Source organism: Eublepharis macularius, chromosome 10 (assembly GCF_028583425.1).
Source record: "Eublepharis macularius isolate TG4126 chromosome 10, MPM_Emac_v1.0, whole genome shotgun sequence".
Taxonomy (NCBI): domain Eukaryota; kingdom Metazoa; phylum Chordata; class Lepidosauria; order Squamata; family Eublepharidae; genus Eublepharis; species Eublepharis macularius.
The window spans coordinates 54993727-55020686 of NC_072799.1; the positions used below are offsets into that span (position 1 = coordinate 54993727).

General features: G+C 43.3%; 1 protein-coding gene across 2 annotated transcripts in view; it reads left to right on the top strand.

The window, feature by feature from the left end:
* ARHGAP10 (Rho GTPase activating protein 10) overlaps positions 1-26960 on the top strand; it is a 204992-nt gene that overhangs the window by 105858 nt on the left and 72174 nt on the right. For both annotated transcript variants that reach the window (XR_008597748.1, XM_054990139.1), the window contains exons 19-20: positions 7203-7353; positions 26000-26159. Coding sequence is in view for 1 of the 2 variants with exons in the window: in XM_054990139.1 (XP_054846114.1) it covers positions 7203-7353; positions 26000-26159 (311 nt within the window). In the remaining variant the exon portion in view is untranslated. The remainder of the gene's footprint in view (positions 1-7202; positions 7354-25999; positions 26160-26960) is intronic.

The window sequence follows — 26960 nt, forward strand, 5'->3', positions numbered from 1 at the left end:
TTAGCTATGTATAGGCAACCTAAAGTTAGTCATCCAGTCTTTTGCCTTTTTTCACTGTCTTGGTAGATAAAGTGAGCCACTTGCTTTTGATGTTCCTAATCATTTTACAGTGCAGTCTTAAGAAGAGTTACTCCAGTCTAAACCCATTGAAATCAAAGGGCTAAGACTGGAATAACTCTGTTTAGGATTGCACTGTTAGTTACTTAATTCATAAAAATCCATTTAGAAAGGCCGTGGAATAGGACTGTGTACAAAACTGGTGAATAAAGTGTAGGGTTTTTAAAAAATGAATTGTCAAGAAAATTTGTTTTGCTTGTATACCTGACTTGCCAGAAGTAGTACTTTTAAAACATTCTTAATGTTTATCTAATAGTGGAGAGTACCAAGTAAATCCACTGTATTTGCACATACCTTTGACAGGTGTTCATGTTTCAATCTTGGCATATTTAATTGTCTCTTTATATGCCAATAAAGGCTAATTTGACTTGACTTGACTAATTGTCTCTTATTCTTCAAATAATATATACTATTGGGAATGTTCGTGTCATGAAATGTTAAATGCGGAACACGATCAGGATACAAAGAAAGCTGCAGTCTTTGTACCAAGTGTGCTACTTTTAGAAAAAGCTGAGTTAACAAATATATAAATTGCAAGTGATGAAAGAGCATATGCTACAGTTTAACCTTGGATTTTTAAAAATACAGTTTCATAGCTGGCTATTCTTCCAGTAATTTCTTATGCTAGTTATTATGGTACAAGTATACACAGGTTTTTATAGTTGTATTTAATACCATTCAACAAGAATGTGCACATGCACACCCAGTAATGCCATGTGCATGGAAAATGCTACAAATGTCTCCTTTATTAAAATGGCACAAGATGAAATGGACCAATGTGTCATTTCTTATGCTTTTTGCTTATTAAGAGTTTCTGCTGCTGTTACACCTTTCTTCTTCCATGGAATTCCGGTTCCCAGGATGCCTTCCATCCCCAGACATGTTTTAAGAGGCTTGAACCCTATCTGACAGCTAAGGGAGATTTGTACTGGAACTGAGATGGTTTGTACTAGTGATTGGGACTATTTGCTTACCTTATGAACCTAGTAAGATGCTTTCTACAAAGCAGCACATGATAGAAAACATTAAAAAAAAGCACCGTTACTATCTGTTACCCTATGAAATAATAGAGTAGAAAGATCAGGATTTTAAAAGCTAGCTGAAACAAAGATTTTTACCACTTTGCAGATTTGCAAAAATGTATCTGTGTGGATTTCTCAAGGGAGGACAATCTAGAACTTTTAAGAACATAAGTGTAGCTCTGGTGGATCAGACCAGGAGAGCGCAAGCAAACAGGGCATCCATGCCAAGGCCTTCCTCTGATATTGTCTCCTAGCATTGTTATTCACAGTTTTGCTGCCTCTGTATATGGAAGTGCTGTTTACTCACCATGGCTTTTAGATCTTCCATGAGTTTCATGATTTGTGAACCAGCAGTTTGTGGGAGCTCATTTCTTACGAACCGTGATGAATTTTTGCCCAGTTCGTATTTTGGTTCATCACTGCAGACAGCCTGGTGTCTATCAATCAGTTTCCTAGGCATCGAGGGGAGGGGGAATGGGCTCTCTGCAGACCTTCTGCTGACCCAGAAGTGATGTTTTCACAAACCGAAGGAACCAGTATGCGAACCAGAGCAAGTTTGTGGTTTGTGAAACACAACGAACCATGAACCGCACAGTTCAGAATTTTCCCAGTTCGTTCCCATCTCTAGTCACGTTTTTTGGCATGTAAAATGTTTCTTGGTTCATTCTGCTTCCCACCCACTCCATATAGCAACTGGAAAAACGAGGAAAGAAGATGCGTGGAACCCCTGTACTCAACATGATTCTGATGCTAGTGAATTGAATGCTAAGAAAAGCACAAATAAGTCACATGTGAAGAAAACCTCTAAATGTAAATTGTAGAAATGATATTATTGATGAAGTGATGCAAGTCATTCATATATGGATTGAGATCCATCATGTTCATTATATTCTATGAGGATTGTTTCATAGAAATGAAATGTGTCGGTTATCTTTGACCTGACTTAGGATGCATTTCTAGTATTTAACAGTCTCTGCTAATTACACTTTTCTTTATTAGCCTTTGAAGTTCAAATACTACAGGAAATATTTATCTATACCTTCTTCATTATGTTTAAATTATGTTTAAATGTGCTGGTTTAATAAAACTTGAAAAATAAAAGGAAAATTTAAACTTGATGAAAGTCTCTGATGAAATATGGCAATAATGATTCATTGAATAATAGAATTTACATTCTAGAGATTCTTGATATATACAGAGCCAGCAATTTAAAGTTTGAAAATTTCAAATTATGAGTATAATTATCCCATGTGTATCCATGCAGGTTTGCTACAGCATGGCTTTTTAATTTGAATTTACATATGGCCTGCGGCTGTCAGGATAGGTTTCAAAATTCATAATAGTAACAACAAATAAAATGTTTAAAAACAATACCTTTACAAATAATATAAAATTAAAACCAAAAGTTGGATATAGCTTGTTCACTGGTAGAAAAAGCATCTCCTTCATCCACCAAAGAAAGCTATGTTGTGAGTCATCAGACTAGACATGTACAAAAAGGTATATGGGATGGACTCTGTAATAAAGAAGGGAATTATTGCTTGCAATAGTGTGGAAAAGCTGACGATCCAACCCAATGTTTATACCATATACGAACATAAAGTACCTGGTCAAAACAGCCATTCTCCTTAACCTCTGAATGCTCATTGGAATAGAAATGTATTCATTTGTTTAGCAAAGATATGGAGGAGACTGAAATTGGAAGGCTTCCTTTTGAGACGTGGTTCCTACATGATTTTTGCAATGTTTAATCAAGGCCCTATATTCCATTCTGTTGCCTCCATTTCAACACATAATAGTGCCATTTTTATGTTGAAACAGTTTTTAGCTGACCAGGGAAACAATACATTCAGTTTTACATTCTGGTGTGAATGGGCAGATCTGTGGCTCCTTCCCCATTTAAAATATAGTCTTAGGCTGCTGCTGTTCTTATTCCTTCACTCCTAATTTGATTCACCTCCCAGCCAGTATCATAGCAGGATGAGAGATTTCTTTGGAAGGGCAGTGCAACTGGGCACAAAGAGCCACCATACAGTGCTCCTTAGCTAACCAGTCTCCACCCTGCCTTGTTTTTTTAGTTTATGGTTAATTATGTAACAAGTGTGCTTTTGGTTCTGAAAAGCAGAAAGGCTGTGTGTTTAGAGTAGGGGTGTGCACCCCGGAAATAGTCAGGTTTCCTGCTTCGGTTTTACCCAAAGCAAACACCCAAAACTCAAAGTGGCAAGCCACTTTGGATTCAGGTATTTCAATCGCTTGAAAGTGCTCTGTAAAGATTCGGTGCATTCTGAAGTGATTCAGGGGGCTGGGTTTTCTCCCAGCACCCCCACCCACCCCCATCCTCAACCCCCCACTTACCCCCCTCCACTCCAACCCACTTACCTGACCCTTTAAAGGTTCCTTTAAACTATCAGCTGGCAGGCGGCAGGGCCCTTTAAACACTCCAACCCCCAGCCTCAGCCCCCTACTTCCCAGCCCTCCATCCTCCAGCTGGTTGGAACAGAGGAGACTTTGAAGGGAAGAAAGATCTTGGCACGGCTTGCAAGCGGTGCCAGAAAGCGCCTTCCCTTCAAAGTCCCCTCCTTCCTCCAGCCGGTTGGAACTGGGGAGACTTTGAAGGGAAGGAGGATCTTGGTGTGGCTTGCAAGCCGAGCCGAGATCCTCCTTCCCTTCAAAGTCCCCCTCCCTCCTCCAGCCGGTTGGAATAGGGGAGACTTTGAAGGGAAGGAGGATCTCAGCGCGGCTTGCAAGCTGCGCCGAGGTCCTCCTTCCCTTCAAAGTCTCCCCCGTTCCAACCCACTGGAGGAGGGAGGGGGACTTTGAAGGGAAGGAGGATCTCAGCGGCAAGCTGCGCCAAGATCCTCCTTCCCTTCAAAGTACTCAGCTGCTTGTTGGAAACCCCGACAAACAGCTGATCTGTGGTTTAAATGTCCCTCTCCCTCCTGCTGCATGGAGAGGGACATTTCAAACCCTTGCCCTGAAGCTATACAAATAGTTTTGGGAATCTTTGATTTGGGGTTTCCGAAATGGCCCGGGTATGCTGGTGCTGTTTCAGAAATCCCGAATCTTTACAAATCGGGTCTGATTCGGGTATTTTTCCCGAATCAGAAACCCGAAGCGCACATCCCTAGTTTAGAGTGTGTAGGTAAAACTGAGGCAAGAGACCCTTCATACCAGAAAGAACAGAAGCAGTTGAGTCCAGTGGCACCTTAAAGACCAAAAAGAGTTTTAGGGTATAAACTTTCAAGCGTCAAGCTCCCTTCATCAGGTACCTGAAGACTGAAAGCTTATACCCTGAAAATCATGTTGGTCTACTGCAGACCCACACAGCTACCTACCTGAAAATTACTACCAAAAATTCATTGATTGTAAATATTCAGATTAATCTCTAGTAGTAAGTAAAATTACTTAAATATTGAAACTACATAAACCGTAAAACTCGGGCCACACTCTATTATGCATTTGGTGCCCACGTGTCCCTTCAGATTCCTTCTCTTTCATTTCTAGACTGGAGTAGTAATACGTGAGTCAGAAATTATTATCAACCCTTGACCAGATTCATTTGGTATTGTTTCATATCCGTACAGCAGGTTCCACTTTTTTCCATGTACTGATCAGATGGATCTCTGGTTTCCAAGAGATTCCACTCCCCCTTCCCCACTGTCACAATGCAGTTCTCTTTGATCACTCTTTACAGTTCTACAGATGTCAGCAGTCAATTTCCTTATGAAACCCTTTCTCCCCCTTCTCCATTAAGCATGCTCTACCCTTCTATCCAGTTGTCTCAGGATGTTAGACAACAAATTGGATTCCAACCAAAATGGTTGAAAACGTTATTTCAATGATGATTTAAAAAGCAGTAAGGCTACTATCTCTGATCTTGTTTCTAATGGTACAACAGAACTGAGTATTGAGGTTAGTGGTTTAGGGTCGGAAATGTCTTGGCAGAACAAGTTCTGTTTTCAGAATTTACTTCAGAGCCAGTGTTATGTATTATCTTGCACATAGTGGCCCACAGGAAGAAGTTTAAACATATAAAAGCAAATCTGCTTTAGCTTTGGGACTCTCCTACTTCTTCCGGGAAGGTGTGGTAGCCTCATAAGGAAGCTAGCGTTCTGCAAGCTTGAGTCAGCCACAGGATATTGCTGCTGCTGCGTTTCAGGTTGAGCTGCTCAGGGGTCATGATTCTATCAGAGCAGACCTGACTTGAGTGTATTTTTATCTTCCATACTTTAAGGTCAAATATTGCGTGTTATTGCTATGATGCCTTCGGGAACCATGACGTGGCCCATCACAGTAGCTAGGCTTGTACTTTTCTTTCACAGTACAACACGGTGGCTTCCCTGAGCTATTATTAGGACAGTCATTTTGGACTTGCAAAGCAGTTTCACTGCTTCGTGATTATTTCCCAAGTGTCGCATGCAGGGCTTTAATTGAACTAATTTTTCCAACAATTTTGGATGAACTCATTAGTTGCATCTCGCCTTTTACCTTATTGGCTTTGCTTACATTTGTGATTCATTGAGTAATGGTTTTAGTGTTGTTTATTCATGGTTTGATGGTGTTGATTTTTATTATATCTTATTGTTTCTAATTCTAGTTACTTGTTAGCAATGTGATGAAATAGTTGCAAGGGACTGAAAATAACCTAGAAAACTAATCATGCAGAATAAAAACCATTTAAGCAGGCCCTTGTGTCTTTTTCTAGACTTGACAAAATGTCTTTTCCCATCCACCTCATTGATTTAATAACAGAATAGTAACTTGATAATGCCGTAAATTTGATATCTTTTTTCACCCCTTCCAACACACACGTGCTTGCACACAGGTGTGCACACACAAAATTGGTTTGGCTTGCTGAAGAAGAAATGCATAGTATAAATCAAACAAACAGAAGTACCCTGCAACATGCTCTTTAGAGTATAGCTTTTGACTCCAAAGCATGTGTACCTAGTAAGTAAGATTTTGACCTGGATCTGATACTGATGTAAAGTGTAGCCTTATAAGGTTAGATTGACAGCACTTGTTACGCTAACATTAGAACTGGGGGAGGTGGTAATTGCAACAGTAAAGGCAAAATATGGGACTTGTAACATGCCAGTGGGTATTGAAAGATTCTGCCTCTATGCAGAAAGTACCTGTTTGGAAGAGTAGCCTTTGTTCCTCTACTTGCTGGTTTAGCGAAAGGCACCAGGAGATAAGCATGCATTAGGCTGTTGATAGCAACCTGCCAGCCTCTTTCTGCAGCAAACAGTAGTTGCATAAACAAGTTTGCTGGCAGATAATTTATTTGAAGTATTTAAACCACAGTTCTCTCTCACTCTCTCTAAATATCTGTGAAGCAGCTTGCTATAATAAAATCCTAAAAACAGTGCAACAGTAAAGCAACAAGAAAAAATCAACAGCAAAAAAGGGGGGAAATGGACTGAAACAATTTGAAAGAGCATCAGAGTGCTTTATTGAGCACGTATTCGAGTCTAGCCTAACCTAGGGCATGCAATCACTACAGTAAGTTCCTGTAGTTAATAAATGTGTCCCTTGTTGTAATGATTGCATTTGAGAAAGTTTAGTGAGCTGTTTTTTTCCTTTAGCCCCCTCTGGGGAAAAGATAGCCATTCCCCAAATAATGCTAATTGGGAAAATATAGCAGAAGGAAATATAATCATATGACTCTGTCATCAGCTTTGATAATTATGATGAAGGCTCTGGCAAAAAATACATGGCTTCAGTGAAATGGTAGAACCTCTCTCTTGGCTTGGTGGCTCATAATGAAATATTTCACTTTTCCTACCAGCTGGCAAGTGCAATTGCACATACCTAGGTCTGTGGATTAAATGATTCACAGAGCAGTTAATGTGTAGGCTATATTTTATGCTTTAAAAAATTGTATGTATTATTTTTTAAAGAGAGCTGGCACAATCCCAGAATTTGAAGAATGGAGTATTGGCACCTTCTTCCCTTGAACAGAATCCAAAGCAAATGTTATTTGATGATGGTTTACAGTTGCATTTATACAGGTTGTTGTTGATAGTAAATAATTCATGCCTTTTGTGCTCTTTATTACAGATTTTCCAAACTCTGCCTGATGCCACTCTTTCTGAGCCAGTCTCTGTGTCAGTGTCCCCTCCAAATGCCCCACCACGACAATCAAGAAGACAAGGGCAACGTAATAAGAGGCCCGTTGCTGTATATAATCTCTGTCTTGAGCTGGATGACAGTAAGATGTTAATTATATTTTCTATCTTGGCAGCAGAGTGCAGTTGCAGTATATCTTGTGTCATCAGGGCAGCCTACAGTAGTTTTCCATTTCACTGTTTCGATTATCTTTTTATTTTAAATTAGAAAATGGAGAGAGGAGGCAGGGAGGGTGCATTCTTATGACATAGTACTGTTTATATCTCGAACTAAAGGAGAACTTCTGTTCCTCTTAACACAGTGGCTCCATTTTTAAGCCAAATCTGTGTGACCTGTGATGACAATTATACCAACTGTAAGATAAATGGAAAAAGATAGGAACCAAAAGTAAAGCGGGTCTTTCATGAACTGAGACTGCTAATGCACTTGACTGTTTCTTTTATCTAAACTAAAAACTCAGCTCTGGTGAACTACTAATATTGGACTTGATTGTTTACAACCCCCAAATATCAGGCAGTCAGAATAGTTTAGTATGGCCTATCAAGTGGTAAAGCAAGACTGACTGGTCTAACATGTAGCCAGTTATTTAGCACAGAAAGGTGTATGAATGATATTTGCAGATTTTTCATATAAACCTTGCTATTTACAAATGCTCACTTTTCTGTTCTTGAGAAATGTGTGTAGTGTATGTATTTAGTAATGCATTACAACCTCTTCATCTAGTTTTTTCCTTTCTACCTATTACCTGTGAGGACTGGGGGTGGGAGGGATTGCAATGATCAATCCCCTCCATCCTTGCTTTTCACCTTTCCCTCCTCTGGCAGCACTTGCGATCTCTCCACCCCATCTTCCATTTTCCTTCCTCCTGACAGCCTCTCCCCTTTCCTTCTCTTTTACCAAAATCCATACCTTTCTTTTTGTTTCTACCCCTGGTAACCTCTGTCTCCCCTCACTCATCCACTTTCCTTTTTCCCATTCTAATCTTCAGCTTTCTCCTTTAACTTTTTTTTTTTGCTCCTTCCCACTCCAGCTTTACCTTTCCTCCCTCCTTATCTTTTACCTTTTTTAGCTAGTCTCTCTCCCCTGTCCCTCACTCTGATACTGAGGCTTAGAAGCCTGGTAGTGTTGGTTGGTGGTTACCTAGGAACCCCCAAAATAGTCACTGAGATTTCACAATGTAGACCTGAGAGATATCAGGGGCATACTTTTCTTAAAGAAGTAGACATTATATCTATGCTTTTGGGTTCTTTAAACCTTCAATTTTTTTTGTTCCATTTCATATTTTTTTTGCAAACCGGGGACTTCCTCCTGGCATGTAGAAAAATCCCCCATGACTGTCCTGGCTCATTATGTGGATTTTTTGATCTACACTGTACAGCCCAGTTCAGAATTATGGGGTTGTGGTGATAAAGGTGATGCCTCTATATGAGAAAGAGTGAGGTCAACATGCAAAGCATCATTGCTAGCATGGAGGTGAAATTGGATTTTAATACAAGATTATATACCAAAATGATAAACTGCTTTAAATCTACTAATATTGATGGTTGAAAGATGCAATTGAGAATGCAGATTCTAAACACATTTAGCGCAATTATGTCAGACATCTAACTTTATTATTTATATACAAGAGAGACTGCTTGCCTTCAGTACATTTTTACTCTGTATTGAAATAGTTATGTTCAATAATTTATTACCTACAGTAGTTAAGTACAATTAAACCTATTAATGAATTCTAATTTAACAATACATCTCTGGAGTCTCCCTTTGAAGTTCTTTTGTTGAAGAAAGATGACTTTAGGTCAGCAGAAGAATGCTGACCTAAAGAAGAACGTGTGTGTATGCATGCATGTCTGCTAATGAGGCTGTGCCACGTGCCTTGCCTGCTTACTTTTTAATTTTTTAAAATTTTATTCATAGAATTAAAAGCCCAATAAAAAGGGCAGAAAGCAAAAATAAAGAAAAGGATAATAAAAAGCTTACAACAAGAAGAGGAAAAGACAGATCTTAGAAATAAAAGAAAACAATAATACATATTTAATTTCCATTCTTCTCTACAACACTTATCTTTTTTAACAAACATCATACTTAAAATTTAATCTCTCCAAAATTTTCTTTTCTACTACTGCCTCCCTTCTATTTGTTTTTTCCCAGATTTACCTTCTTAAAGATTAAGAAGCCATGCCTGCTTACTTTTGTAGATTCACAGAGCAAACAATTCTAGCCTTGACTATATCTTCCTTGCATTGAATCCCAGGGTCTAATTCAGTATTCTGCTGCATGCTGTCCCCTTAACTCTGCAGCAGGTGCCTTATCTGAGCGGGCAGAGGCAGTCTCTGATGTGTTGTTGGATACCACTAGACTGTGCTAAAGAACTCGATACTGTTCTAATATGCCCAGTGCATGAAAAAGATCAGATCTTGGATTTAATCTGTTCTGAGCAAGTAGCTGGTTTTAATGAGAGGTTAGAAAAGCAACCATAGTCATGGTTGGACCATTAGTTGTAGGGATGGATACTATAGGCACCTTCCACATCTAGAGGGGAAGTGGGTAGGTTAAAATGGTGTGCTCTCAGAGACTGAAGAATGCGGGTGGATTCCAGAAAGCTCTTCAGGGATTTTGATGGTCTAAATGGCCATTCAGCTAAAGCCTTGATAGGGGCCTGGAGTAGCAGGCTCCATAGGGCAATAGATAGGATTTCTCCTTGTCTTCCACCCACAACCAACTCCCTGCTTTAATGTGCTGTTGGAAGAACTAAAGAGAGTTGGAAGACATCTTGTCATTGACAGAATCTAAGTAATAGAGGAATTAGAACTCTTATGAGGAGTCAAGTGGTGGTAGAGAAGAAGCAGTACTTCTGTGAAACTTGCATCTGCTGCTGCTGTTATATCAATTGGCTTATATTCTTTTTACAGCTATTCATTGTATTTGCTGACTCCGAGTCAACAGGCCAACAGGGAATTGCTTATTAGCTTTGATGATTTTGTGCGATTCTTTGCTGATAAAATCTCTCACATTTGCTTTGAATGTCAGTGGCAGATAGATCCTGTAGTGGGGGCATCTGAAGCACCATCTGGTCCTGTTTCTATGAATAGTTTTGGTCTAGTCTCCCTCAGTGAGTTTGATAGAATTTTAGGAACTGTGAATCCAGCCCCCTTTGCATTATTAGTGTTAGAAAGTATGGGATAAATATAATCGGTGACTCCCTCTCAGAGAAGAATTTTCCTAGGCCACTAAAGTAGACTGTTCATAAAAAAATAGTTATAGCATAACACGATAGAAAGGTTGTAGCCAGTAGACTGGTATCAAATCTCTCTTTTCTGGAGAAAATAATTGAGAGAGTGATGGCACAACAGCTGAGTGACACATTTAACCCTTTTAATTTTGGCTTCCGGCCTGGCTATGGAATAGAGATGACCTTAGTAGTTTTGATTGACAGTCTTTATTTATGAATTGATAGGATAAATGCCTTTTTTCTGATTCTATTAGATCTCTCATAAGTGTTTGTCACATTTAATCCAGTTGTACCACTTAGGACATGGTGTAGGAATCAAGGGGAATGCTTTTGAATGGTTAAATCTTTTGTTGTTGTTGTTGACAGAGCTGGGTAGTTGGGGTCAGGGGTCATTTCGTGCTGGAACGGCATTCCGGTAGAGCTACAAATAGATCATGTGACTGTGGCCCCGCCCCCTCATTCTCTTTGAAATGAGTGCCTGCCCATGGATTTTTTATTAAGTAAACGTTAATAAAATTAAAATAAAATATTTAAATGGCGGCAGGCTGAGCGGTGGCAGGCCGAGCAGTGTCTCCTCCACTCCTAGCGAGAGGCCTCTGTGCCGGGGGGTGGGGCGGTGGGCAGTGGCAGCGGTCGCCGCCGCCACCACCACCACCACCGAGAAGACTCCTTGTTGGGAAGACAGGGCAGCGGGTTGAGTGACCTCTCCTCTGCTCCTCATGAGAGGCCTCCGCACCGGGAGTGGGGTGTATGTGGCAACGGCAGCCTCTCTCCCCACGTTGCTCTCTTGGCCTCTCTCCTCACGCTGCTCTCTGCTCAGCCCAACTGGCCATCCATTCCTCCCTCTGCCACTGCCGCCTCCGTCTCCCTTCCTCCATGCCCCCCTCCACAGCTTCCTCCCCATGCCCACTACTCATCCCAGCTCAGGGTGGGCAGCTGCAGCCTTAGAAGGAGGTGCGGAGCCAGCCCTGGCAAGCAGACACCGGCACAGCTTCCTCCTCGCGCCCGCTGCTCATCCCAGGTCAGGGCGGGTGGCTGCAGCCTTAGAAGGAGGCGTGGTGCGGCACCAGCCCTGGCAAGCGGACACTAGCGCAGCTTCCTCCTCGTGCCCGCCGCTTGTCCCAGCTCAGCGCAGGTGGCTGCAGCCTTAGAAGGAGATGCGGCACCAACATGTGGTAGAGAGAGGGAGAATGAGAGAGAGAGAAAGAGTGGGAGGGGGGAGAAAGAGAGAGAAAGTGTGTGTGTGTGGAGAGAGAGAGAGAGAGTAGGGGTGGTGTATATAGAGAGAAAGTGTGTGTGTGTGTGTGTGTGTGTGTCTGTGTGTGTCTGTGTGTCTGTGGAGGGAGATCAAGGGGTTTTTATGAATCCAAACAAGGATTTTGGCAGTATCAATCATGGGTGGGGGTAATGTACTGGCAGAGCATCTGTGTTTCTTCTGATTTTGTGATGGATTTCTGATTTTTCAGTGTTTTCCTTGTCTTTTTTTTTTTTTTTGTAAAATTTTTTATTGGATTAGAAATATATCATATCATATTATATTGGATATGATATGTAAAAGGAAGTAAGGAGCAACATATATAGAATATAAGTCAAATTGATTGATTTATTATGAATACATGCAAAGTTTATAGAAGTACTAGAAAATATGTATAAGGTGGGGCAAATTGCTTGTCCCATATTGAAGAGGGTAGAAAGAGTAAAATAGAGTATAGGTGATCAGAATGAATATTATTGAAAGGAATCAGAAATAGTGTTTTCCTTGTCTATTGATTGTTATGAATTGCTTTACAACTTCCAGATTTATAATACCTTAATGCAATCTTTAATTGTATGGTTAGTGCATTATTTTTAGTTGAAATCCCTCTTGGGTTTCGGAAATGACTTCTAAATCATTCCACTAGCTGGCCAAGCCTGGTTTGGGTAATACCTGGAGATCTAGGGCAGAGCCTGGGGGATGTGGAGTTTGGGGAGGAAATTTAGTGGGGATGCAATTCCATAGAGTCCACCCCCTAAAACAGCCATTTTCTCCACTGGGACTGATTTCTATGGCCTGGAAGTCAGTTGTGATTCTGGGAGATCTCCAGTCACCACCTGGAGGCTGACAACTAGAGTTTAGAATCCTGAATTTTGCCTTTAGTAGAGAACAAATAGTACATACAATTTTTTAAATAGCAAAGGAAAATCAATCCACAGATCTTGAATACAAAGATCCACAGATCTTGAATTCATTTCATCTGAAGCTTAGCTCTGCTGCTTCGGTTATCTGCCTAGCGTGCCGTTTTAATTCTTGATTTCTCTTGATTTTATAATAAAACCATTTAACATCTTGACTATATTCTTTGTGCTTTTGAAGCAATTTTTCTCCAGGTAGGCTTGCCAGCTCTGAGTTGGGAAATACCTGGAGATTTTTGGGATGGAGCCTGAAGGGTGGGTGCTGCCTTCTGACACACTTCTGGCAATGTCAGGGGGTGTGGCATATGCAAATCAGTTACACCAATGATACACCTCCGGTGATGGCAAAGGGTGTGGCATATGCTAATGAGTTACGCTAATGAGTTCCTGCAGCTCTTTTTCTATGAAATGACCCCTGGTTGGGGTATTGATAATCATTAGAATGTGATTTCATATGCAGAGTGCTGCAGGATTTGGTGTTACCATCCGTGCTTTTCATGCTTTTATGTAAGATAGTGCAGTGAGGTTGCTGAAACTTTGGAATTGAGTATCGTCATTACACTGATGTTATGCAGCTATATATCTTTTTTTTTTTTAAAAAAAGAACATTATGCAGCTATATATCTTTTTCTTTAAACCTTTAGATGTTTCCCTCTTGATACTAGGCCAGTGTCTGTGAGCCAACAATGGGGCCAGTAAGGGCTTCAGGGACAGGGAAAAGGTCCTCCGCTGGTGTCAGCCAACTAGGAGGAGGGAGCCTCCTGCTCAGCAAGGGGGTGAAGCCTGGGGAGAGGGATGTCCCACCTAGGGGGACTTTTTAAAGGAAGCTCCTGCAGGAGGCCAAGGAGGAGAAGGCCAGTCTGGGCCCCACTCTACAGCAGGAGCCAGGTTGAAGCAGGAGAGAGAGGGAACAAGAGTGTGACAACCCCCCCCCCCAAACACACACACACTGTTCTGAGGCTTCCATGGGAGCACACCCAAGGAAGAAGGAGAACCCTGGAGGGTGAGCCTCTTCCAGACTGTGACTCCCTAAGGCAGAGCCTGACAAATTGCTTACCCATATGATTTGAACATTGCCATATTTATGTCAAATATGTCTCAATTTATGCTTTTACATAAAGACTGTAGACTGCAGAAAGGCATTGTTGACTGAGTTCGTTCCTAATAATATGACTGACATTATTAGGCCCTATCACACTATTGCATGAGTGGCAATACCACTTCCTATAGGGAGTGGGTTTTGCATCGCATCCCTATCCTCTTCTGTAATTCTGGGAGGCAAGCATAAGTGAGCAGCAGTGGTGAAGCGGGGCAATAAGATAAGTGGCTAGTAGGGCTGTGCACTTCGGGTTTTACTTCGGGTAAAGTTACCCGAAGCAACCCGATTTGGAATGCTTCGGTATTCCCTGAAGCGGGGCCAGCATGCTCCCCCCCACCTCCCCTGCCACCTACCTTGCGGTGGCTCCAGGCCAGCTCCTCTGCCAGCTCCAGGCCAGCTCCGCTGCCGTGGCCATTTGAGGGGCAGGAAGGGCCGGAGGAGGCGGCTCCGGCCTTCCCCACCACCCCGCAGGCTCAGGCGGCGGCGTAGTGGCAGAGGAGCCAGCTGGCTCCAGGCCACGCAGTCTCAATATAAATGTGTTTCTACATTTTTTCTTAAGACACAGGCTGTGTTATCCTTTCCTTCATATGAATAATCTTAATAGTTCAGTCTGCTAATTGATAATGCCTCCTTTTCTCACTTTAGCTCAGACTAAGTGGAATCCCTCTTCTTACTCTGTTTGCATTTGATTTCCTTTTATACGGTAACCCTTGGCTGTATCATATCTTGGCATTTTAATTATGAGGTCTAAATTAGCATTCTGACATACTATCTCTAACTGCTGTGAACTGTTTTCCACAGTTGTTTGAGATTGTGATTTCTTGGTCTTTTTATTTTTAGCTACCTTGATGAAATGTTTATGCAGGAGGATGCTGTACATCTGTAGCTTTATTTATTTATTTATTTATTTTTACTTTGAAGACATTAGGTGTGGCTCAGTATTCTTGTAGCCAACATGAGGGCAGCCTGGAGATGTTAATACAGCTCCTTCCTATTTTAGCACAGATGTTCCAAAACTAGCAAACAGCTTGCCTTAAAGTGAAAAAGGTGGAGGTTTCAGAAGAGACAAGGGAGTGGTAACACCTAAGCAGATGCCAGATGTCAGCTGCCAGCAGCAGCTGCAAAGACACATGCAGAATGTGCTGCTTTACAGGGAGCGGTTTTTGCATCCCAGCCCTATCCTCTTCTCCTGTCATGCTGGAAGGTAAACATGAGCAAGCAGCAATGGGAAGGTGCGGCAGCTGAGTAATTGGCTAGAGAATATAGATGTATGCATATGAGAGAACGAGAATCAAGCAAGCGTGTGTAGAGCAGTGATATTCAGTGGCTCAGGAACAGAATGTTCCTGACATCCCACCCATGGTTCTTCTGACCACCGCTTCCCAATGGGCCACCTGTCCCATGGTTCAGGAAAGTGGGGCTTTTGGTTGGTAGTTGGTTCCCAACTTGAAACAGCTGCCATTGAGGGAATGGATAAGCTGCGAACCTCCTTGAGAAGCAGAACTCCTGGGGGTGGAAGTCAATGTCACTTTTTTAGTTGAAGGAAATTGTCAATGTTGCTCTCTACAAACCATTGAGTAACTTCTACTGTTGTAGAAGAGCTACACGTGGATAGAAGAGAGAAAACGGAATCACTGAAGTGATGGTGAATATCCCAAACGTTTTTTTGAGTCACTAAAAGAGCTCAGCTAAAACCATTTGGGGAATAACAGTTGTTGTTTTTTAGAAAATGTATATATTACTTCTCTAGAGACCTAGAAGATCACAGAGTAGGAACAATATAATAAAATCATTTTTAAAAGTACTGTAAGAAATATTGAAACAAGACAAAAAGCAGCATGAGATAACATGCAGCAACTTGAAATGATATCTGTAAAGCACTTCAGACCAGTAGTAGTAGCAGACAATAAAAACAGCCAAAAAGATAGAACCCCTCAGTTAAAAGCCTGTGTAAAAAGAAATGTTTTGGCCTGGTGCCTATAGGATTGTAAGGGAGGTTTTAGGTGAGTGCTGTTGTGTGCATTTGTTAGCAAAACAAACAAAAAACCTTTAACACTTAATAGGGGATGTGAAAACATCAAGGCAAGATGGAGATTAATTGAAATCTAGATGCACTAGAAACATTTTCTTTTACCAAAGAGCTTTTTAGAAAGTTTTCCTGGGTAATTTCAAAGTCATCTCCCCCAGTTGCTACATCAATGGGTGAAAAATCATTTTCTAATGTGAAATATTGGATTTGAATGCGAGACCTCTGGTCTTAAAACCCTGTTGCGCTATAAAGCTGTGGGTGATATTCTTAAAGCCTAATCTGCCTCACAGAGTTATTATGCTTCTCTAAATTCCATGGAGAAAAGGGTAGGAAGCAAATATAATAAATAAATGTTTGCTATCCATATGTTAGAATTCATTAAATTAGGTGTTTTTTCTCCTTAAAACAAAAATATGTAATCATTTGCCTTGGTGAAGGAACTGAACATCTGTTGTCCACTTGGAATTTGAAACTTTTAATATTAAAATGGATAGTGTTTTGCAGTATTATTTCAGTCTCATTTTTTAAAAATATAATAAGCTAGCTCCCTACTTCATTTTTTGTATAGCTTGGGGAAGCCTATATTTAAGCAATACATTTGAAAATTAAAGGTTGATTTTGAAATAATAACACTTGATTCCTTAAACTCCTTTGACAAAGCTATAGATATGCTGCTGCAATAATTGAAAAAGTTCTGTGGTCTGTAGTTGTTAAATAGAAGCCATTTCTGAATGTGTGCTTCAGATGATGCGAGTCCTTAATTCGTTTCAGAACTGTACCTTTTTAACATGGCATCTTGGTGAGAGGTGCCTTGAATCTGTTCTAACCTTGATGTCCATATAAGAGTGTTTCTTAGGGTCGCAACAAACAGATTTTACAAGGCTTCCAGGAATCTGGACATCATTGTGGCTTGGAGCCCCTCCTGCCCCAAAGGCCAGGTAGCAGCTGAATGTGTTGTGCCATTGCCCCTTGTATTGAGGATTACTTCTGTGTCACACCATCAGGGCCTTTATCTCCTTTGCAGAATTCATGCTACGACAGCAGCAGTGGGATATTCTTCACCAACCAGAAGTGCTTTGAGTTATTGAATGGAAGTTTACTGTCACTCAAGTTGCTAAATTCTTAGACTGGAGTAACTCTGCACGGATAGGATTGTACAGAGCTCTGTGGATGGGCTGAATTAATACACATACACCTTCTTACTGGCACAGTATCACTGATTTTTCTCCATTTAGCTGCTTTCTGGGAGTGTCTCTGGAGAAAGGTGGCAGTGGGAAATATTTCAACAATTTTTCTGTATTTGATGGCAGTCCTCTCCAGTTGTGGTTCTGAATCAATCCAGAATCACAGCTAGTGTGAACATGGCAAATTGAATTTACTGGTAGGCAGACACAACAGAAGAAAAAGCCTCATGTGGAATATTTTGGTTGGTGGAGAAAGATGCTTTCTTTTTGATACTTGCTGCAGTTATAACTGTTGTGCTTCACACTGTAAATTAATTTGCTTTGACTTGTATTGACATTGCAACCCAATTTGTCTTTCTTGCTTCACAGACTAATTCATGTTGTCTTCTGCTGACTTTTTGACATGGGATTTGTTCTTGACATTGTAATTTGACTTAATAAAGGGGCCCAAATTGCATACTGTTGGATTTTTAAAAGGTTGTTTGTTGAATTGTTTCAGTGAATGCTTTTGTAATTTCCATTCACATATATGATATTTAATTATAGTATTATAAATCTGCACGCTCAAAATCTTCAGCTGTAACCCTTATACTACTAAGCATGGAAAATATTTGTGAAATTTATATTTTAGTTAGTGTTTTTCACAAATTTGTATTTGAAATTCAGGCTGCATTTCTGTTATATTTATTTTATTAAAACTTTGTCATGGCTCATAGTGACTTGCAATATATAATTAAAACATCCAACAATACCTCCTGCCCAATAAATCTAATAAAATGCCTGCAACCTACACTTTATTAAAAGCTCTAGTAAATAAAAATAGCTTTGTTGTGCCTCCTAAGCGATTCCAAGGACAGCTCTCATTTCCTTGGGGAGCCCGTTTGAAACAGTGGGAACAGTCACAGAAAGAAAAAATATGGGCCCTTGTTGATGCCAGGCAGGCCACCATTAATGAGGGAACAACCAGAAGGTAGCAGTCTGAAGACTGGCTGGCTCATGGGGGTAGGTGATAAGAAACATATCCTTTATATATCTGGGTTCTTGACCATGAAGGGCTTCAAAGGTCATAGCTATTCTCCAGTTTTCAAGAGGAGCCCATCATAGAGCACATTGCAGTAATCTAACCACAAGTTTACAAAAGTGTGGATCAGTGTGGCCAGGTTAGGTGAGTCTAGAAAAAGAGAAAGCTGGCAAACCAGATGCAGCTGATAGAAGGCAAATCTTGCTCTTTCACCAACCAAATAGCACAGCTGAAGAGTACACCAAAGCTCTTTAAGCTCCTCTGTGGATGCCAGCTCTACTCCATTCACTACAAGTAGATCCATTCTCCCTCTGAGGCGGAGGACTTCTTGGGTGATTTCCACCGTCCAATCGGGGAGGCAGGAAGTTGACAAACCTTTCTTCCTCTTCCTCTGGTAGGTGGGATCACCCTTGGCTTCCAGTTCTTTTCCTGCCTCAGGGGAGAGCAGTAGGGTTTAGGCTAGCTCTGCTATCCTGTTACTATTTTAGTCTTACCTTTCTTGAATTCAACCTCTCCTCATTCTGATTGCTTTTACTTCTTAAGACCTCTTCTCTCTTTACCCTTCTCATATTTTTTCTACCCTTTCCTTTTTTTGGAGAGGAGTCCCCTTCCCTCAGGAAGACCAGGATGACGACAAGGGAGTCATCCGACTCCGAAGAGTCCTTCCTGGACAGGGAGTATGGATGCCCCCCAGGGGCAGTTCTACCTACGGCGGGGGAAAGTCCGGAAGGCACCGACGCGCCGTGCAGGTCCAATCGGTCCCCCGGTGAAGGGACATCAAACAAAGCGACCCAGCCAGCTAAGAAATGCCCTCGTCTGTCTTCCTCGAAGCCAGAGAGGGCAGATCACAGCAGCAGTGCGCTGGGAGCCTCCGGAGCGACGTGCGGCCCATCGGCGGCAGAAAAGGTGGCAAACCGCGATTTCCTGCCAAAACGCAACTACGTGCTTGCCAACCTCCCGGCGGGAGAGTTTGGGCAAAACTCAAGTTCCAGCTCCCAGATCTTCAGTGATGCAGCTCCGGGACTCCAAGTAAGTGATGATCCGGACGCGCTGCCCCCTCAGATCTTATCAGCCATCAGGAGATCCCTTAGAGAGGAGCTCTGGGCCATCAGCCAAGGGCAGCCATCGGGTCCCCCTGCCTTGTCCGCTGCAGCGCAGGCCACCCATCCTGGCTCTGCCCACCAGGGAATTTCTTGGCCCACCAAGGCAGCCCGTAAGCAGACTCCAGGCTTGGCCCCCAGAAAGACCTCTGCCTGGAAGGATGAGGAACTTTCCCTCAGTGATGTTTCAGAGGACGGAGATTTTCTATCTGAGGAGGAGCAGGAGCCAGATTCCAGCATCCCTCGAGCATCCAATAGATTATTTCAACTGGAGGATTTCCAGTACTTGCTCTCCAAAACCCTCTCAGCCTTAGACCTGAGGGACCCCACAGAGGGGGAGGAAGAACCAGAGGAACCCAAGTCTACAGGCCAGAAGTCCAGACCTAAGGGGAACAAGGAATTTTCCCCCAGATCCGATGCTAGATCCATGGTATTCCCTTTCCCAGAGTACTTTGAATGCCAACTGAAGGCGGAATGGTCACTGCCGGCGGCACCCAAGCAGGTGCCCAACTATCTGAGGAAATTGTATGTCTTGCCTAAATTTGTGGACGAGTTCTTACAGGTTTCTGTGATCGATGCCCCAGTGGCGGCTCTTCAATCCCAAGGTCTTCTATCCGAGGACGGCCAAGGCAACATCCGGGATGGCCTGGACAAAAAAGGGGAAGCGGTACTGAAGAGGGCTCACGAAGCTATGCCAACTTCCATCAAGGCCTCAGCCATCACCTCCATGGTGTCCAGAGCCTCGGTGGTTTGGATAAGGAGGATGATTCAGCTGCTCCCCGACAACAGATGACTGTTGGAAGGAGCCAACACGATCCTCAAGGCCTGTACTTTTGTATCGGATGCCACTCTAGACGTCCTATCATTGACCTCAAGAGCCATGGCATCGTCTGCGGCTGCCAGACGCCTACTCTGGCTCAGGGCCTGGCCGGCCGACCTACAAGCCAAAATCATACTAGCATCATACCCGTTCCAGGGTGGAAAACTGTTCGGAGGTCAGCTTGAAAAAATCCTTGTGGAAACTAGAGATAAGAAGAAGGCCCTTCCAAAGTCCTTGAAACACACACCCCAGAGGTCTTACAACTTCCAGCCTTTTCGTTCCCATCACACCCTGGCCAGGAACAAACAGGACCACAAGCGTACCTGGAATCCTCCCAGAGGCCCAACCAAGCGGAACAACTTTCGCTCCAGCTTCAGCAGGCCTCAAGGCTTTCGTGGCAGCAGACAAGATTCAGAGGACAAAGGACAGAAGCCCTGACTATCACGATGCTCCGGTGGGGGGGAGACTGCTTCTGTTTCATCAGGCTTTGGTGGAATCCAAGGCGGACGCATGGACCTTAGAAATTGTTTCCAATGGCTACTCAATCGAGTTCGCCTCCCTTCCACCGGAGCGATTTCTTCTCTCCCCCCTGAAGAAAAATCAGCTCAAGAGAAATATAACTTTGCAAGCCATCCAACACCTGAGGGAGATACAGGTGATCGAACCGGTTCCTATGGCAGAGAGGGGACGCGATGTGTACTCAATCTTCTTTACGGTCCCCAAGAGGAATGGAGACTGGTGGGCCATCCTCGATCTCAAATATGTCAACAAGCACATCAAGCTGAGACGCTTCAGGATGGAAACACTTCGGTCCATCGTGGAGGCCCTCCAACAAGGAGAGTTTCTGACGTCGATAGACCTAACCGAAGCGTACTTGCACATGCCCATCGCTCCGCCTCACTGAAGGTTTCTCAGATTCTGCGTTTAGGAAGACCACTTTCAATTCCGAGCACTTCCCTTTGGCCTGGCCACGGCCCCCAGGGTATTCACAAAGCTCCTAGTGGTATCCATAGTCCAACTGAGGGAGAGGGGCGTTCACGTGCATCCGTACTTGGACGACATCTTGATAAGATCAGCTTCCAAGTCAAACTCAGACAGGGAGACGGCGTTCTCCATGCGCTTCTTAGAGAGTCATGGGTTTCTGATAAACCGCGACAAGTGCTCTCTGCGTCCTTCACAGAGGCTGGAACACCTTGGCCTGATAATAGACACCAGGGAGGGCAGCTTCTTCCTACCGGAGGACAAGAGGACCAAGACCAAGAAGCTTGTGCTCCAGACGATCAGACAACCAACGTCCCCACTGATGGAGCTATCAAAACTAATGGGACTGTTAGTGGCCAACTCAGAAGCCATTTACTGGGGCAAATTCCATACCAAGCCCCTTCAAGCCTTCCTAAGACCTTTCCAATGGCAGATCGCACAGAGAGCGAGTATCAGACTTCAGGTTCCTCACAAGGTGAAGGAAAGTCTGGGTTGGTGGATGAGCGATTCCAACCTACAACAGGGCAAGAGTTTTCTCTCTCCGCAACTCACTCAAGTCTTCACAGACGCCAGCCTGAGAGGCTGGGGAGCGACTCTACAAGACCTCCCGGTCCAGGGGGAGTGGTCAGAAACGGAAAAAGGTCTACCAGTCAATGTCCTAGAAATGTGTGCTGTCTTTCTAGCTCTACAACACTTCAGCCATCTGATCAATCACGGCAACATACTGAAACGGACGGACAACATTGCCACCAAGACATACATAAACAAGAAGGGGGGGACCAGGTCCTCCCGGCTGCAGAAGGAGGCCATCAAGATTATGTCTTAGGCGGAACTGAATCTTTCCTTGATTCAAGCGGAACACATAAGGGGCATTCAGAACATTCATGCTGATTGGTTGAGCAGGGAAACGCTTCACCCCGGGGAGTGGTCCATCAAGAAGGAGGTCTTCGTGATGCTGTCGGAGCAATTCGAACTGCCGGAAGTGGACCTCTTCGCGTCCCATCAGAACAACCAAGTTCCTAGATTCTACTCCAGGTATTTCCATCCACTAGCAGAGAACACGGACGCGCTCACAGCTCCTTGGCCCAGAGCTCTACTATACTCACCTTTCCCCCTCTGCCAGTGATCCCGAAGCTCCTCAGGAGAATCTGGGAGTACGGAGCAACAGTCATCGTGATCGCTCCGTGGTGGCCGAGGAAGCCGTGGTTCTCTATTCTTCAGCTTTTGTCAGTTGCCCCTCCACTTCATCTACCACTTCAGCCGGATCTATTGCAGCAGGGCCCGATTTGGCACCCTTGCCCAGAATGGTGGGCGCTGACCGGGTGGAAGTTGAGTGGAACCTCTTCCAACGCGCAGGCCTTTCATCAGAAGTCATAGACACCCTGTTAGCGTCCCGTGAGACGTCCACCATCCGCATATATAATTGCGCCTGTAAAGCCTTTCACAGATGGTGTAGACGTAAGAAGGTGTCCCCACTAGAACCATTGACTCATTCAGTACCGAGCTTCTTACAGGAGGGCCTTGACAAGGGGTTGAGCCCAGCAATGCTAAAGAGGCAGATAGCGGCCATAGGGTCGGTATGGACAGATGACAAGGGCGCGTCCCTCGCATCTCAGCCATTAATTCGGAGGTTTCTCAGAGGGGCCATCTTACTAAAACCGCCCACGACTCACCACTTTCCCACGTGGAGACTTAACGTGGTCTTTTCGGCCCTGACCAAACCGCCATTCGAGCCAGTTAGGAGCATAGTTCTCAGATGGCTGAAGCTTAAGACTATTTTCCTTGTGGCTATAACTTCGGCACGCAGAATTTCAGAGTTGAGCGCCCTGTCTTCACGCCCGGACCTGTGTATCTTTCACAAAGATAAGGTGGTCCTGAGGACTGACCCGACCTTTCTACCCAAGGTGTACTCGACCTTTCATCGCTCTCAGGAGATTAATTTACCATCTTTCTGTCCTAATCCCAGACACCCAGGGAAAAAGAATGGCACAATCTGGACGTGAGAAGATCTCTCAAAGCGTACCTAATCAGGACACAGGAATTCCGACAAACGGATTCCCTGTTCATTAATATGTCAAATCCCAGGAGGGGTCACCGCACGTCGCCATCTTTGATTGCATACAGTATCAAGTCCTGTATTAGAGAGGCCTATGTTGCACAGAAGATAGATATTCCTCCCGGGATAACCGCTCACTCGACTAGGAGCACGGCCACCAATGCGGCCCTGAGAAAGAATGCTTCCGTGGAAGATATCTGCAAGGCGGCCACATGGTTCTCCTTAACCACGTTCATCAGACACTACCGCCTACACACAAGCGCTTCTGCGGATGCGGCCTTTGGAAGGAGAGTGTTACAGCATGTCATAGAAGACGAAGAGACAACCCACCCGAATCATGAGGCACTGCTTTAGGAGTACCCAAGATGTCCTCCGCCTCAGAGGGAGAACGGCCCCTTGGATACTCACCGTGAAGGGTCCTTCTCTGAGGAAAGGAGGACATCTTGCCCGCCCATGATCTTCGTCATTATCATGCTCTCCACACGCTCCGGATGTGCCTTTGTCTCTCTGTAGTGTTTCCCAGACAACTTGGTGTCTCTTCTACCTGCACGTTACTATTGTTCCTGTTACTGGATTCTTACATGTTCCGTGTTACTTACCTATTTAGTTTTTTCTCTCAATCCAGTTGTTATTCAGTTTTTTCTCTATAAGAGATTAGTTACTGCTGAGGGGAGTCACCTGAACTGGAAGCCAAGGGTGATCCCACCTACCAGAGGAAGAGGAAGAAAGGTTTGTCAACTTCCTGCCTCCCCGATTGGACGGTGGGAATCACCCAAGATGTCCTCCTTTCCTCAGAGGAGAAGGACCCTTCACAGTGAGTATCCCTCTAAAATGTCAGCCTTCCCTGCTGGCATCACCTCTGTCTTGTCTGGATGCAGCTTGTTGTGCTTTAACCAGGGTCTCAAAACACTGGTTCAGATACAGGACAGATGTGTATGAAGTCTTAGATGAAATGTAGAATTTGGTGTAATCTGAGTTTTGTGTTTCATTAAAGTTTACTTATTTATTTTATTCTATTTATATTCCGCCCTCCCCGCATCAGCAGGCTCAGTTAAGGTATTTTTTTGTGGAAAGTAGCAATTCTTAGTGACATTAGACCCAAGAAAGAAATATGTATCACTAACCCAATCCAGCTCCACTAGTGTGCTGCTTGCCACGTACAACAACTACTGCCCAGATAGAGGTGCATATTCTGAGCTCATTTTGTCAATTCACTGAGACCAGTATTGCTGTTGTGATGTGAATGTGCATCAAGATGTACACCGGTCGAGAGTGTGGAAGCCTGCTTCCTTGCTTGGATCCTTCTTGCTTAAACTCGGAACTTTTGTTTGTTTGTTTGAAACCAAACACATGCTGCCAGTCACACAATAAAATTCATATTTGAAAATCTCTGTGTTGAAAAAGTAACAAGTGAAATGGTTCTAAATTAGTTCATAAAGATTACTTAATGTCTCATCTTTCAGAATATGTTTCTCATTGTGACATGTATGCCTCTAAATTAGATGTAGGAGTATCACAGACAACCTAATTTACTACAAAAGCTTCTGTCATGTCATGCAAATATGAATTGCAGTATCTTAAAATCAGCTCCTCAAGGCATCAGATGCACACAGAAGGAAGCTAAATAGCTCTGGTGTACCAGTGAATGTGATGAGGCTTACAGGAACGATTCAGTTTAGAAACTAGGATTGCCTTCCTCTAACTTACTGCAACCTAATTCATGCCCTGGAATTATCAGGTACTAGGAACAAAAGTTCACACCACATTTTTAACCACTGCATCTGTGTAGCTTTGTTTTTATTTTAATCATCAATACAATTGCTGAGGAATTTTTTTAAAAATTAACAAGAAGGAATTTGAGTAACCCCTAGGGAAGAAGGTGCTGAACAAAAATTATGACTCCCTAGTTGTATCTCAGATATGTGATATATATGTATCTGTGCCATCTGCCTCCCATTTAATGTTAGGATTTGAGTCCAGTGGCATCCTGCTGTTCTACTGCAGACCAGTATGGCTACCTACCTGAATCCATTTAATATTTGCATATCTGATATCTATGTGACGGTTTGGATATTAAATATGCATCTAAATTTTAGAGTGACAATGAAAGGAGTTTTGATTCTTTAAAGTTCTACCCTAGAAATCTAGTTGGTCTATAAGGTGGACCCAACTTTTGCTCCTCATCTCCAAGTTTATCAAGAATCTGTGCCAGATGACTACACAACTGTGTTCATGCCAATGATATTTGTATACGTAAAATGTTGCTCCATGATTCTATTCCCATTTTAATGAATAGTAGGTTCATGGACCACAAAATCAACTTTTAGTATGGAGCTGTGTTAAACCTTTGTGATGGGAATGACATATTGTGAATCATTCTGTTGTACCAAAAATAAATAGAAATCTTGTGGCACCTTAAACTGTAGCCCAGGCCCAATTATGCGGTGCTGAAGACTGGGCTGGGCCCAGTTGTGCAGTAGGGAGCCCTCAAGGACTTGCAGGGGGAAACTTACTTTTCTCTGTATCCCCCCTCCCCACACTGTTTCCTATTTCCGTCGGCCTGGTGTCCCCCATATCCTTAACTTTCCCTGCTTCCTTCTCTTTCCCACCCACCAACCAAATGGTCTTTTATCTGCCACCCCCATCTTCTGCCTTGAAAAGGGCCTGTTTCCCTCCCCCTACCTTTTACTGACAGAAGCCAAGACTTGAATTTTAGCAATACTGTTATGATTGTTTAGCAGAGGGCATCTGTTTCTTACAACTACAGGCACTACTTCTTTTATTTTGGGAGATTAACTCCCCATGTATTATTATTAATTATTATTAACATTTCTCTGCAAACCCGAGGCTTTTCTTAGGTTTGTAGAAAGGTCAGTCTTGTCTGTTCATGGCTCAGATCTCCAGAGTTTTCACAGACGGGGCCAGGTTGAGAATTAGATACATTGACGAATTGCCATATTGATAATATATAAGTTGATATGTTTTAGTCTAGTACTACTCCTTCGTGCAAACATATTTCTTTCTTATTTTTCAGGTGACAGTCTGAGCCCTCCCAAAGAGTGTACTCCCACTGGTAGCATGGATTCACTGTCTTCGCAGTCTCCTACAGCTGTTATCCCTAGCAGCTCTCCAGAGATAGAAAAGAATAATCTTATACCAGAAAGTGGTGACATAGCAGACTGGACAGCCAATCCGTAAGTAACTTTTTTCATTTTGAAGCAGGCATGTGATGCAAAAATCTTCTGAGGAACAGATTTCTTCTTCACCTCATGGCTGCATCTAACAGATGGATAAGGTTAACTAGAATGGATAATGTTCATTTTATACATACATATAAAAGAATAAACATTGTTTATTGTTCATTGTTATGTCTGCTGTGTGCTTCCAAAACTGAAGAGTCTTTTGAAAAATGTAACTAAGAGGGTAGCCCAGAGAACAATATGAAGGTATAAAGTGTAGTTCATCTATGGTCTTCCTGTGCAGTCCCACATGGGACTGCACACGTGCAGGCCTGCCGATTCCGGAGATTTCCAAAGCTCAAAAACACCAGGGGGCACTCTCGCCTCTCAGTGCGCATGTGCAGCTGTCTTCCTGCCGAAAATGGCCCCTTAAGAGGCGGAGTGCCCCCCACATACCCTCAGTTTCTCTTTCGCCGCCGGTAGTTGAGGTTTCCAGCTCTTCTGCCGTTGTGATGTCGCAAACAGCTCTTTTCAAAAGATGTGAGACCTGCGATCAAAAAATGACAAGGTCAGATGTCCACTCGAATTGCTTGTACTGCCTAGGGGAAACCCATAACACTCAGGCGTGCAAGCACTGCCGTGCCTTTACATCTAAGGCCAGGGCTGAACGGGCGGGTCGTTTACAGACCTCTCTATGGAAGCGTGCGATGGTGGCTACAGACCTACTGGCTACAGCACCTCCATCTACCTTGTCCAGTTCCGCTTCCCAACCCGGCCCGGGATCGATGAGCTCGAGGACTCCGCATTCCCGCCCTT